The sequence below is a fragment of the Narcine bancroftii genome, chromosome 5, assembly GCF_036971445.1.
Source record: "Narcine bancroftii isolate sNarBan1 chromosome 5, sNarBan1.hap1, whole genome shotgun sequence".
NCBI classification, from domain to species: domain Eukaryota; kingdom Metazoa; phylum Chordata; class Chondrichthyes; order Torpediniformes; family Narcinidae; genus Narcine; species Narcine bancroftii.
In genome coordinates, this window is record NC_091473.1 from 152,019,421 (window position 1) to 152,033,633 (window position 14,213).

At 42.8% G+C, this 14,213-nt stretch overlaps 1 protein-coding gene across 1 annotated transcript in view; it reads right to left on the minus strand.

The window, feature by feature from the left end:
- Positions 1–2,977: 2,977 nt before the first annotated feature.
- Positions 2,978–14,213, minus strand: part of znhit6 (zinc finger HIT-type containing 6) — a 50,608-nt gene continuing 39,372 nt past the window's right edge. Inside the window, exons 9-10 of the mRNA XM_069936375.1 lie at positions 5,617–5,741; positions 2,978–4,091 (exon numbers count right to left, since the gene is read on the minus strand). Of these exons, the coding sequence (XP_069792476.1) occupies positions 4,006–4,091; positions 5,617–5,741 (211 nt within the window). The 3' untranslated portion in view covers positions 2,978–4,005. The remainder of the gene's footprint in view (positions 4,092–5,616; positions 5,742–14,213) is intronic.

Genomic DNA, 14,213 nt, shown 5'->3' on the forward strand with positions numbered 1-14,213 from the left:
TCATCCAGTGGCTTATCAAGTGTCCAGCTCTGTCCTGTTCCCAGACCAAGAATGACCAGCCTCCACTTGACATCAATAACTCTGTTGTAGAGAGTGGAGAGCACCAAGTTTCTTGGAGTTCATTTAACTAGTCGTGGACACGCAAACCTCCTCACTTGTCTGAAAGGCATGACAGCAACTGCACTTCCTGAGAAGACTGAAGTGGGCAAGGTGACCGGCCACCATCACATCAACTTTCTATAGGAGCTCTATCGAGAGTGTCCTGTCCAGCAGTATCCACAGGACTACAAGATTGGCAGAGAGGATCATTAAAGTCTGTCTCCCGCCATCGGTGTGATCTACCAGCGTCGTGGTGTGAAGAGGGCGTGTAAAATCACTGAGGACCCCTTCCACCCCGCACACAGCATCTTCCAGCTGCTCCTGTCGGGGAAGAGATCCAGGAGGATCAGAGCCAGCTCCACCAGGCTGGGGATCAGCTTCTTCCCACAGGCAGTGAGAATGGTGAACGACCAAAGGAACTGCTCACACTGACCCTCTGAGACTCTCATATTCATGAAGCAATATTTATTTATTTATTGGGATCGATTAAATATTTGTCCTGTATATGTATTATTTGTCTGAATGTGTGTTATGTCTGATTTTGTGTCTGTGTGTTTTGCATCGAGGACCGGAGAACGCTGATTCCTTGTACAATTGGTATTTGTACAATCAGATGACAATCAACTTGACTTTAGAATCAGAATTTATTGTCATGTACAAGTCATGAAATTCAGTATTTTGCAGCAGCGACACGGGGCAAACATTCACATCATAACCATCTTACAACATTACTATTAAAAAAATGATAATCGTACACGAAAAGTAAGACAGTGTCTGTGGTTTATTGATTATTCAGGAATCTGATGGCAGAGGGAAAGAAGCCGTCCTTGTGCTGTTGAGTGCTTGTCTTTAGGCTCCTGTACCTTTTCCCTGATGGTAGCAGAGTGAAGAGGGCCTGGCCTGGGTGGTGGGGTCTTTGAGGATAGAAGTTGTTTTTTTTAAGACACCACCTCATGTCGATGTCCTCGATGGAGTCAAGTCTGGTGCCTGTGATGTTGCAGGCCAAGTTAACAACCTCTGGAGTTTATTCTTGTCCTGAGAGTTGGCACCTCAATACCAAGCAGTGATGTATGTAACCAGCCAGAATGCTCTCCATGCTACCTGTAGAAGTTTATGAGAGTCTTCGGTGATGTGCCAAATCTCCTCAAACATCTCAAGTATAGCTGCTGGTGAGACACCAACATGGAGGCTCCAAGACAGATCCTCGGAGATGTTGACCCCCAGAAATTTGAAGTCCTCTCCACTACTGAGCCCTTGATGAGGACCTGGCCATGTTCCCCTGTCTTCTCCCTGAAGTCCACAATCATCTCCTTAGTTTTGCTGAAGTTGGGTTGTTGTCGTTGCACCATTCAACGAGCTGATCTATCTCCCTCCTGTACACTTCCTCATTGCCGTTTGTGACTCTGCCGACAACTGTGGTGTCATCGGCAAATTTGTAGATGGCATTGGAACAGTGCCTGGCCACACAGTCATGGGTGTATAATGAGTAAAGCAATGGGCTAACCACACATCCTTGGGGTGCGCCTGTGTTGATGATCAGTGAGAAGGTGACGTTTCCAAATCATACTTATTGTGGTCTTCCCATGAGCAAGTCTTATGGGAAGGGGAGGGGGGTGGTGTTGTGGTGCAGATACAGAGGCCTGGAGTTTGTAGCTTCTTGACCAGCACTGAGGGAGTAACGGTGTTGAAGGCCGAGCTGTAGTCGATGAAGAGCAGCCTAAGTATGAGTTGCTGTTTTCGAGGTGACCCAGAGCCAGCGATATTGCATCTGCTGTGGAGCGATTGTGACGATAGGCAAATTGCAGTGGGTCCAGATCTTTGCTTAAGGTACATGTTAATTCTGGGCATGACCAGCCTCTCAAAAGTATTTCTTCACAGAACAATAGTCGGTGAGTGCCTTGACTTGAAAAAAAGCCTCTCCTTCTGCAGTCCTTTGAGGAACTGTCCAAAGGCCATTATACATTTGTTCAATTCCTCTCTTCTACTGTCTCTTTGTTTTCTTAGTGACTGTAGTTCTAGAATTTTCAGGTTTTTATCGATGTCATGGCCAGAAAATCAGAAGATGAAGGAAACGTTCCTGATGTCTTTTGCCTTTATCCTGTCTGGCTGAATCAGAGCTTGGGGCAGGTACCAAGTCTGCCAGAAACCACAGAGACCCCTGAGCACACCCCCCACCCCCCCACCTTCATAAACTCTGTCCACACCCTCCTATTGCCTCAGTAAAGCAGCCAGAGGAAAGGTCACCTTCTCCCCCCCCACCCCACCCCCGCCATCGGGCAGAGAATGCACACCAGCGGATTGAGGGACAGTTTCTTTCCTGTTGTTACTCCATCACAGATCATCTCCAATATGCAAACAATGATATTATGTTCTCACACCATCCCTGCTCCCGTTCTCACTGCAACACCTCGCTCTGCATTTCCGTTACACTTGGTGCTACCTGTGTTTTTCAGACATACAATATGGTAATAGGCCATTTCAGCTCTAGATTTACACCCAATTAACCAACAACCCCCGGTACGTTTCAAATGGTGGAAGAAAATTGGAGCCCCGCGGAAAACTCATGCAGACGCGGGGAGAATGTAAAAACTCTTTACAGACAGCGCGGAATTCAAACCCTGATCGTTGGCGCTATAACAATGTTGCACTAATCACAACAACCATCATATTGCCTGTTGTACTCAAGTACGGGTTGACTTGAATGGATAGCACACAAATTTTTTTTGACTGAACACATGGCAACAGTAAACAGTTCAAATCCTCCCTGTGAACACCCCTTAGGACTATAAACTTTGACCAAAGGTAATAGAATCTTACAAATAAGACATGAAAGTCTGCAGACTCTGTGGTTGAAAAAAAAACACATCGCTGGAGAAACTTGGCAGGTCAAACAGTGTCCTTTATGTAGCAAAGATAAAGATACAGAACCAACGTTTCGGGCTTGAGCCCTTCATCAAGGTATTAAATAGAATGTTACAGCATGGAAACAGGCCCTTCAGCCCACTATGTGGCTGGTATTGTGGATAGTTGGGAGGGTTGCCAGAGGTTACAGATGGACATTGATAGGATGCAGAACTGGGCTGAGAAGTGGCAGACTGGATCACTGGGCATTTAAAGAGGAGGGGTGTGGAGACTGGATCACTGGAAATTGAAAGAGGAGTTTGCAGACTGGATTACTGGGGATTGAAAGAGATGGGGTGTGGAGACTGGATCACTGTAAAGAGGAGGGGTGTGGAGACTGGATCACTGGGGATTGAAAGAGATGGGATGTGGAGACTGGATCACTGGGGATTGAAAGAGGGGTGTGGAGACTGGATCACTGGGGGTTGAAAGAGGAGGGGTGTGGAGACTGGATCACTGGGGGTTGAAAGAGGAGGGATGTGGAGACTAGATCACTGGGGGTTTAAAGAGGAGGGGTGTGGAGACTGGATCACTGGGGATTGAGAGAGGAAGATAGATGAATTCCCCTTTCCCACTTTTTCTGTAACCTAAAACTTTCTTCCTCCTTTTCCCAGTGCCCAGAAGGGGCCTTGGATGTGAAACGTTGATCCTGTGTGTCTCTCTCTCCACAGATGTTGCCCAACGAGTTGAGCATTTGCAGCAGTTCCCAATCCCATTTCACATCCCTAAGATTTGCCATTCTTTTGCTTTTCAACCAAACCGATCCCAACTGGTTCTGTAGTTTTACAGATCTCCTGTAATAGTGACTTGAAGGTGCACAGTGTCAGATGCAATAAAACAATGCGATTAATTAGAAATTTATTTGGGATCTCATTTTAAAAAATGCTTCGGATTCTGACATGAGAGAAATTCCAGTGGGAAAAGCCATGATATTGATTCCACCCAACACTGATTCTACTCTGGAAACATTCCAGTCGTGACACATCGGTTCCACTGAGGATTTGATCAGGAGCCGTCCCTGATTTCTCCCTCTTCCATATCACTCCCTGGCGAGGAGTCTGTACCACTCGATGAATTGTCATTCGAGTTATCTGAGGAGGAAAAGCGGAGTGACAGTGAAAGTGAAGTGGGTTCGTTAGAAGCACTGGCAGTTGGCAGGTGAGAGGGAGGCAGTGTGGCCCCCCTGAGTATTACCCATCCCACAGTGTGTGTCCCCCTCATTACTGCCCATCCCACAGTTTGACCCCCCCTCAGTACTGCCCATCCCACAGTTTGACCCCCCCTCAGTACTGCCCATCCCACAGTTTGACCCCCCCTCATACTGCCCATCCCACAGTGTGACCCCCCCACTTCAGTAATCCCCCCACTTCAGTACTGCCCATCCCACAGTATGACACCCCACCCCCCCGTAGTGCCCTATCTTGCAGTCTGTGTGTTTCTGTCCTATTTCTCCCTTCTTCCCTTGATTTTCTCTGCTCCAACCTGACCAGGCCCAGTTCCCCACTCTTCCTTGGGGCGTTCGTAAACTACTCCCCCTCCCTTTTCCGAGTGCTCTCCCTCCTGAAGCAAGGGCCTACCCGATCATTTATTGTACCCTTCCCTGCTGTCCGCACAGGTCTTGCAGAAGGTCTAAGACTAGTGGTTCTTGACCTTTTTCTATGCCATAGGTGCTCTGTGGTTTGTAAGGAATCACTTATGGTGGTGTGTGAGTGGGAAGAAAATGGTTGAGAACCACTGACTTCGTCAGATGAGGAGAATGGGCAGGGAAGAGGGAAATGAAATATAATGTTGGAAAGTGGACGTCATGCACTTTGGTAAAAAAAAATTAAATGGAGAAAAAACTGAAAATCCTCAGTTGCAAAGGGACCTGGGAGTCCTCATGTAGGACGGCCTGAAGGTAAATTGTGGGTGGCGAAGAAGGCAAACGCGATGCTGGCGTTCACTTCAAGAGGAATGGAATCTAAGAGCAGGAATGTGATGCTGAGGCCTTATAAGGCCCTGGTGAAGCCTCACGTGGAGGATTGTGGGTAGTTTTGGGCTCCTCATTAAGAAAGGATGTGCTGACGTTGGAGAGGGTTCAGAGGGATGATTCTGGGAAAGAAAGGGTTATCACATGACGAGCATTTGATGGTTCTTGGCCTGGACTTGTTGGGTGATTGAAACATTTCAAACATTGAAAGGTATGGGCAGAGGAGATGTAGAAAGGTTGTTTCCCACGGTGGGAGAGTCTAGGACAAGAGGGCACAACTTTAGGATTGAAGGGCGTCCACTTAGAACAGATGCAAAGGAATTTCTTCAGCCGGAGGGGTGAATCTGTGGAATTTGTTGCCACCGCCAGTTGTGGAGGTTGGGTCATTGGGTATATTTAAGGCAGAGATTGATAAGTTCTTGATTAGCCAGGGCATCAAAGGTTATTGGGAGAAGGCCAGGCAGTGGGGCAGAGTAGGGAAATAGATCTGTTCGTGATTAAATGGCGGAGTAGACTCGATGGGCTGAATGGCCTATTTATGCTCCTTTATCTATAGTCTTATTTCAGTAGATTTACATCCCCACACCATCATCCCACACACTATTCTGCATTCACGCAACATGGTGCTCGACGAGTGATTTACTTACCATTGCTGAGGGTCCTGTACTCAGAAGCATTGGTCTTCAACACCACGAGCAACGTGGGATACTCAATTATCATCTTGTGGCTCAAGTTCTCCGCAACAGATTTATTCAAATCCAGCCTGTGATACCTTGAAAATAAATCACATCCATTTTAAATCCAATGGAGAACGCCATGTTGGCAAACCCCGGTGAAGTTCTCACCCCCAGGGAGTGGCAGTAACGTGGGATTAACTCCCATGGGGATGGGACACAAGGATGGGCAGAATAGGAGCTGTTGGGGTAGAGGGGGCGGCACTTTGGCCCTTCTGGTATGTGAGTGGATAGGTTGAGAACTACTGCTCTAGATAATCCGATGGACCATGGATGTCCGGAGATGCTGGAGATCCGCACCCCTGCTGGAGAACCAGGTCAGCGATTGGAATCTGAGGTCAAGTCAACAACCAGCACGACAACAAGCCCATCTGCCGGGCCACAGCTGGAACGTTGAGAGGGCCAATGGGGATATCTGTGGGCCTCGCAAACTGAGGGCTTGAGAAGGTGCCCAGGTCACCTCTCGCCCCTTCCTCCCCATTGCCCAGCCCTTCCCCTCCTACCCCTATGAGGGCAGGTTGAGTGAACCTGGTCTTTTCGCCTCAGAGTTAGAGAGGATGAGGGATGAGCTGATAGAGGTGGTCAAGATGATGAGAGGCATTGATCGTGTGGATGGCCAGAGGCTTTCTCCCAGGGCCGAAATAGCAAGCACGGCGGGATGTAGATTTAAGGAGTTTGAAGTACAGGGGGAGGTATGTTTTTCCCACACCTAGAGTGGTGGGGACATGGAATGCGCTGCTGGCAACGGTAGTGGAGGGAACAGGGCCTTTTAAAAGATACACAGAACTGAAAAAAATGGTTATGCAGTCGGGAAATTCTAGGCAGTTGTTAAGAGTAGGTTATTGAGTTGGCACAGCACTGTGGGCTGAAGAGCCTGTATCGTGCTGCAGATTTTTATGTCCGATGTTCCATGTCTTGCCTGTCCCACCAGGAATGAGCCTTCCTTTTGCTGCTCTGACCATCTCATCCACTCCAACCATGGTGCCTGTCACATTCCTCCCATTTAAATTTTAAAATGTAGACATACAGCACCGTAACTGGCCATTTCGACGCATGGGCCCGTGCCACCCAATTACACCCAATTAATTTACAAACCCTGGTACGTTTTGAAGGGTGGGAGAAAACCGGAGTCCCTGGGGAAAACCCACGCAGAGAAGGGGAGAAGGCACAAACTCTACACACGAACCCCGGTCCCGATCGCTGGCACTGTAACGGCACTGCGCTAACCGCTACACCAACCGTGCCTGTGTTCAGCCGATGTCCCTCTAAACTGTAGGCTACCTCAGTAAGTATATTTAAGGCAAGGATGGATAGATTTTTACATATTAGGGGAATTAATAGATATGGGGAGAAGGCAGGTAGGTGGAGATGCGCCTCTCATCAGATCAAGCACTAAATGTCAGACCAGGCTCGATGGGCCAAACAGCTGCCTCCTGACCCTACTTCTGATGTACTTAGTAAACCTTTCCTTTTAAGCACCTGTCCAAATATCTTTTAAACATTGCTAATGTCCCCTCCTGGAAATGGATAAGGAGTTAGAACATTCTAGCACAGTAACGGCCCTCTGCCCAGTATGTTGTCCCAACCTATCAAAACCTACAAAATATCCTAAACCCTCCCTACCCTGTAAACCCTCGTTTTTCTTCTATCCATGTGCCTGTCTTTTTATTTGATTATTTATAAATTTTAAACCACAGTAAATAGTTATATTACACTCAATTCAAAAATTATTCCAAAGCCCTGGTGGTTCATACAAGAGGAGAGGACTGGCTACCTAATGTTTCACTTGAAATAAGGGAAACAAAAAATTTCTGTGGTGACCTGAAAGAAAGAAAGAGGTTATCATCTGGAAAACCCTGATGGGGCAAGTTTCTTCGGCAAGACACTGATGTGCCTGATCGGAAGGAATTAATTTATGTCCAGTGACCAACAAATCTTCACTCTGAAAACCGACAAGAGCCTTCCTGAGTGGTAACCATTTACCTTTCAAGCACCAAAGCCTGGTGAACTTCATAAATGTTAAATTCTGTGCACAGTCTAAGAATTGCCTGCAACCAGTGAACTTGGAGGAGTGAGAAGTGAGATTGGACTGTGAACCAAAGAACTTTTCTGAACTTACACCCACATGAGCTTAGAATTAGAAGGGGGTTAATTAAGTTAATAGCAATAAGTTAAAGTTTGATCCTGTTTTCATGTTTAAAGATAATTAAAAGCAACTTTTGTTTAAGAAACTACTTGTCTTGGTGAATATCTATTGCTCTGGGCTTGAAACGTCAGATAAAAAAAGCTTTAACTTGATAATAGCAGAATAAAATATTATTGGGTACATTACATTTTTCCCTCATTCGTTCAAATGCTATAAATTTCCCATTCTCATAGCAGTCCTCATTCTTCTTAATACCGACCCATCTCCATATCCTCAAAAATTGTTTATCCATTGAAAATAGAATAAGTTTATTTTGAAACAGGGGCATTTACTGAGATACTAAACCTTTCATACCAATTTCATTATCAAAATTATTACACATCTCAATCAAATGTTTCAAAATAGGTGATTCCCTATTTCCAACTAACAATTTAGAACTCCATTTATATAATAAAATCCTGGGGATTCATATCCCCTATTGCATTAAACTCTATAAAAACCCAAGCTGGGATATTATCGAAACTATACATTTATAAATCTAAATTGAGCTGCTTTATAATAATTCTTAAAATGAGGAAATTGTAAACTCCCCTAATTCATACTTCCAAGTCAATTTTTCCAAAGAAACCCTTGGCATTTTATTTCTCCATAAAAAAATCCTAACTGCCGCATCCTTAAAAAATTTTGAAGGAATTGGGATAGGGATCGACTGAAAAAGATTCTGAATTCTAGGGAAAACATTCATTTTAACACAATTTACTCTACGAATTAAAGTAATTGGTAGATTATTCCACTTCTCTAACAATTCTATTAAGCATTAACTTATATTTTAATATCATTATCAATTAGGATACCTAGATATTTTATGCCTACATCTGGTCACTGAAATTTAGTAACCATTTTACAATCTGTATTATCACCCATAGCTAAGGGCATTTTCTCACTTTATTCCCAATTAACTTTATATCCAGAATCTTCCCCATATTTTTTCAATCTATCCTTTAATTGGGATAAAGAATTTATAGGATCAGTTAAATAAACCAAACAAATTAATTTTATATTCTTCCTGGTTCACCTTAATTCCTTTAACTTTAGGATCTTGTCAAATAAGTTCAGCTAAAGGTTCAATGGCTAAAATAAACAAAGCCAAGACAAAGGAAAACCTTGTCGACTTGATCTAGTTAATGGAAAAGAAGCAGGTGTTTGTCCATCAGTAATCACTCTTGTTAAAGCATTTTTATATAAAGCTTTAACCCAATTTATAAATGTAGAACCAATACCAAACCTCTCCAACACTTTAAACAAAAAATTCCATTCTAATCTGTCAAAGGCTTTTTCCACAACCAAAGTTTCTCTATATTAAGGTCACCCTTTTTTTTTAATTAAACTAATTACTCTTGCAATATTATTAGCAGACTGTCATTTTTTAATAAATCCTCTTTCATCCATATGAATGAAATTAGGTAAACATTTAGTTAATCTATTTGCTGAAATTTTTGCAACAATTTTATAAATTTAATAAAAGATATTATGCGATAAGACACAGGATTCAACAAGTCTCTATCTTTCTTTGGCAATAACTGTAATTATCGCTGTTGAAAAAGATTCTGGTAAAGAATGGGATTCTGTCACCTGTTTTAATACCTCCATAAACAGAGGTATTAAAAGATCCTTAAATTTCTTATTAAGCTTGGCCAGAAAGCCATTTTCTCCTGGAGCTTTATCATTCAGTAATGAACGAAGCACTTCATTAACTTCTCTTATTGTAAAAGGAGCATCTAAATTTCTCTGATATTGATATGTCAAGACTGATAAATTTTTATCTCCGATAAATTTCTCTATCTTAACTTCATCTCCAATTAATTCTGATTTATACAATCAGAATATAAAAACTTTAGATAAATTATTAATTTCTCTTGAATTTAAGTAATCGACTTTGAACTTTTCCTAACGGCATTAATTATTCTAGACGTTTGCTGTTTTTAACTGCCAAGTTAAAACTTTATGGGTTTTTTCTTCTAATTCATAATATCTTTGCTTAGTTCTATCAATTAATTTTTCAGTTCTACATGTCTGAATCTTATTAAAATGAAACTTTTTCTTTATTAATTCCTTTCTTTTCTCATCTGTAGCCTTATTCTGTATTTCAAAAAATTCTAGCCTTGTAATCCACTTCCATAATATTTCTTTGCAATTGCATCAAAATTAAAAATAAATCTGTCCTAGAATAAGAATCATGTCTATGAGAATAAAAAGAATGGACCCTTTCTTTAGGATTTAATCTCCTCCAAATATCTATTAAATTCGTCTTTCATTACATTCAAAGTTGCCTCGAGTAATGGATTTGATAATTTTATCCAAAACTAGATCTAAACAGCAATTAAAATCCCCTCCTACCACTATTTTTTCATGTGCCTCAGCTAAATTCATAAATGTATCCCTAATAATTCCTTCATCACCTATATTTAGAGCATAAATATTCATCAAAGTCCAATTCTCAGAATAAATTTGACCATGTACTAAAACAAACCCTTTCACAGGATCAGTAACCACTTTAACTGGTAACGTTTTCTTAAATAAAGTCGCCACGCCAGTTATAAGTTGAAGCTACACTTGTCTAACCCAATATCTATTCACTTTTTGATGTTCCTTCTCAGATAGATGAATTTCCTGTCGGAAAGCAACATCAACTCACGTTTTCTTCAAAGCTAACACCCTCTTTCTTTTAATCAAATTATTAAGCCCATTAATGTAATAACTTAAAAAATTCAAAGTTTTACTACTTGCCATTATACTAAATTCAAAAAATTCATAACACCCCTCTGCCTCTCCTCTTGGGTGTTCAAAATCATTAACTACACCTGGCATCTCCTTCAAAAAAAAAGGAAAGATAAGAAAAAGAACCCCCCCCCCAAAAAGAAGTACTGTAAAAAAAGCCCCAGTACTACCACCCTCAGTCGTGCAGGAAGCGACTCTCACCGCTGGGTGGCACATAGCTGGGGAAGGAGAAGGAAAGAACCCCGGCTCCCCTAGAGAGAAGAAAATCATACAATTTCCGAGTAGCCATTATCATCTTCAGGTAAAGGTGGCTGCTTTGAGATCTCTGTTAACTTGGTCGTGATCAAGTATAGCAATTTCCTACTGTAACATCTCCTTATCTGATATTTGCATCCTCTCAATTTGTGGAACATCTGCTGTTAATAAATCAACTTGTTGATTCATTTTATTATTTGGAAGAGAATTTGCAAATTCTAAAGCTTCCATTTCGTTATTGAAGAATTTCGCCTAATTATTTCCCAGAAACAGTTTGTATTGCAGGGTGACGAAAAGAAAACTTATATCCCTTTTTCCAAAACATGGGCTTTGCAGATTTAATTCCTTTTCACCATATTCACACTGAAGTCTACATTAAAAAAATACTGAAACTGATGAGCTTTCTGAACTGCTACTCTCAAAATAGTCTCCTATCTCAGTAACGAAGACATCTGATCCAAACTGAGTGCAGTGATTGACCGGGCAACGGTTTCTTTCTAAGCACAGAGGTGCTCTATCTAATTCAAGTCCATTCGGGAAATTTTCAGGCCCCCAAATCTCCGGCATCCATTTTTGAAAAAATTGCACTGAATTGGGGCCTTCGAAACCTTCTGGGAATCCAACAATCTTTGACCATGATTCTCTAACATATCAATTCTTCGTAAAATTTCCTTCTTCTCGACGCTCCACTCCATAACTGAATCTTCCAACTTGTTGACCACTTCTTTACACTGAACCACTTCATCGGGATATTCTTGTAAACTTTCAACTTTTTGAACTCAGCCACTTTAACATATCTTTTCATCTCCTCCTTAATTATCTTCAATACTCCTTTAACAAATTCAAATTGAGTATTAACATCGCGCCTAATAGACCCATATTATAAATCCATTTTCTGCCTAATTGCTTGCAGCTGGTTTATGAGTTGCCTGCCCATACCTTGCCCCTTAACTTTAGGTCCCTTTACCTGCAGAGTTTCTTCCTTCTTTTGCCCCCTCCTCAAGTTGCTTTCTTTGACCCTCTTCGTCCTGTTCCACATCACTGATAGATGAAAAAAATTGCCTCCAGCTCTGCCTCCGAATCCAAAGGAGGCAGGTCTTGTGCTTCAATGCTGCTGAGAGCTGGTTTAATCAGTCTCCCACTGTAATTCTGCTCGATCCATTCTGCACATGCACGAACGTTCGTGGGTGCGCACTTGTTCTTGTAAGTTTTGTAGTTCAACGGTCTCCTTCAGGATGCCCGCGCCATCTTCTTTGGCTACCCGGAGAAGTGGCGCCAAGGTCACTTGAGCTAGTGCTGCCGTCACTCGTCACTCTCGGAGGAGGAGAAAGTTCAGCCTCAGGGCTCCGACATCGAGGTAGGCCCAATTCTTTCAAATCTTGGGATTTATTTTAGAAGCAGTTTTCTAGTTGTTGGGAGTCTTTCCCTTTCTCGCAGCCAGAGTTAAAACTGCTCAGGCAGGGTTCATGCTCATTTTCGACTATTGAAATTTAAAAAAAAACTTTTTTTGTTCAGTTTTTTATTAATTCTCCTCAGGGAGACACATTCCCACATCTTTCAATCACATCATTACACCACGCCACGCCTCCCACCCCCCACCTGTCTGTCTAAGAGTCTCATAAATTACCCTAATGTTCCAGACTCCACCAGCACCCTGGCAAAGCATTCCAGGCCCCCACTGAACTCTCTGTGTAAAAGAATACTTAACCCTGATGTCTTTCCTCCCTTCACTTTGTACACACGTGCTCTGGTGTTTACTATTCCCGCCCTGGGAAACAGGCGCTGCTTCTCAGAATCTTGTAGACCTCTATTAAGTCTCCTCTCATCCTTCTATGCTCCAAAGAGAAAAGTCCCAGCTCTGCTAACCTTGCCTCGTGAGACACGTTCTCCAATCCAGGCAACATCCTGGTAAATCTCTTCTCTTATTTGGTTCTTTTTTTTTCATATATATATAAAAATTTTGTTGAGAAGTGTATTTTGTACATTTAACAATAATTTTTCAATAAATAAAGTTTAAAAAAAAAGAACAGAAATAAATGAATATTATTCTATATCTTTCACAGTTAGTCTTAATTCAAATTATCTTTACCATTGTATTTTTTCCACAAGTATCTGTTCAACAACAGCAAGAATTTCAGCGCACGTGTACATTGTACCCACATGAGGGCCGGAATCAGTGGAACCTTGGCTGAGTGGATATAAAATTGGCTTGTCGGAAGAAAGCAGAGAGTAGTTAAGGAAGGAAAGTATTCTGCCTGGAGGTCAGTGACTAGTGGAGGGGCCGCAGGGATCTGTTCTGGGACCCCTGCTTTTTGTGATTTTTATGTGACCTGGACGAAGAGGCAGAAGGATGGGTCAGTAAGTTTGTGGTTGAAGGAGTTGTGGACGGAGCTGAAGGTTGTTGAAGGTTACAAGAGGATATAGACAGGATGCAGAGTTGGGCAGAAAAGTGGCAGAATGAGTTCAATCTGGATAAGTGTAAGGTGATGGATCTCGGAAGAACAAACCAGAAGGGTGAGTACAGGGTTAATGGTCGGTTACTTAAGAGTGTGGATGAACAGAGGGACCTTGGGGTCCAAATCCATACATCCCTCAAGGTCATCGCACAGGTTGATAGGATAGTTAAGAAGGCCTATGGGATGCTGGGATTAATTAATAAGGGGATTGAATTCAGGAGTAGAGAGGTCATGGTGCATCTCTACAAATCTCTGGTGAGACCACACTTGGGTCACCTCATTATAGGAAGGCTGTGGAGAGGATGCAGAGGAGATTTACCCAGATGTTGCCTGGATTGGGAAACAAGTCTTATGAGGCAAGGTTAGCAGAGCTGGGACTTTTCTCTTTGGAGTGTAGAAGGATGAGAGGAGACTTGATCGAGGTCGACAAAATAGGGTGGACAGCCAGCACCTGTTTCCCAGGGCAGGAATAGCAAACACTAGAGGACATGTGTACAAAGTGAAGGGAGGGAAGTTTAGGGGAGACGTCAGGGGTATGTTTTTTTACACAGAGAGTTGTGGGGGCCTGGAATGCCTTGGTGGGGATGGTGGTGGAGGCTGGAACATGAGGGGCATTTAAGAGACTCTTAGACAGACACATGGATGGAAGTAAAATAGAGGGTTACATGGTAGGGAGGGTTTTGTATGGGCCTGTACTGTGCTGTTCTATATTCAATATGGCAATAAACCCGTCGTTTCTGAGCCCGCTCACCCTCATGAGACTGAGGTGACACGCATCAACTCGAAGGAATGAACTGCCAGAGGAAACCAGAGAGGAGGGAAGGCATTTGGACAGATTTACAGAGGAGGGGTTTGGAAGGATGGGGGCCATATGC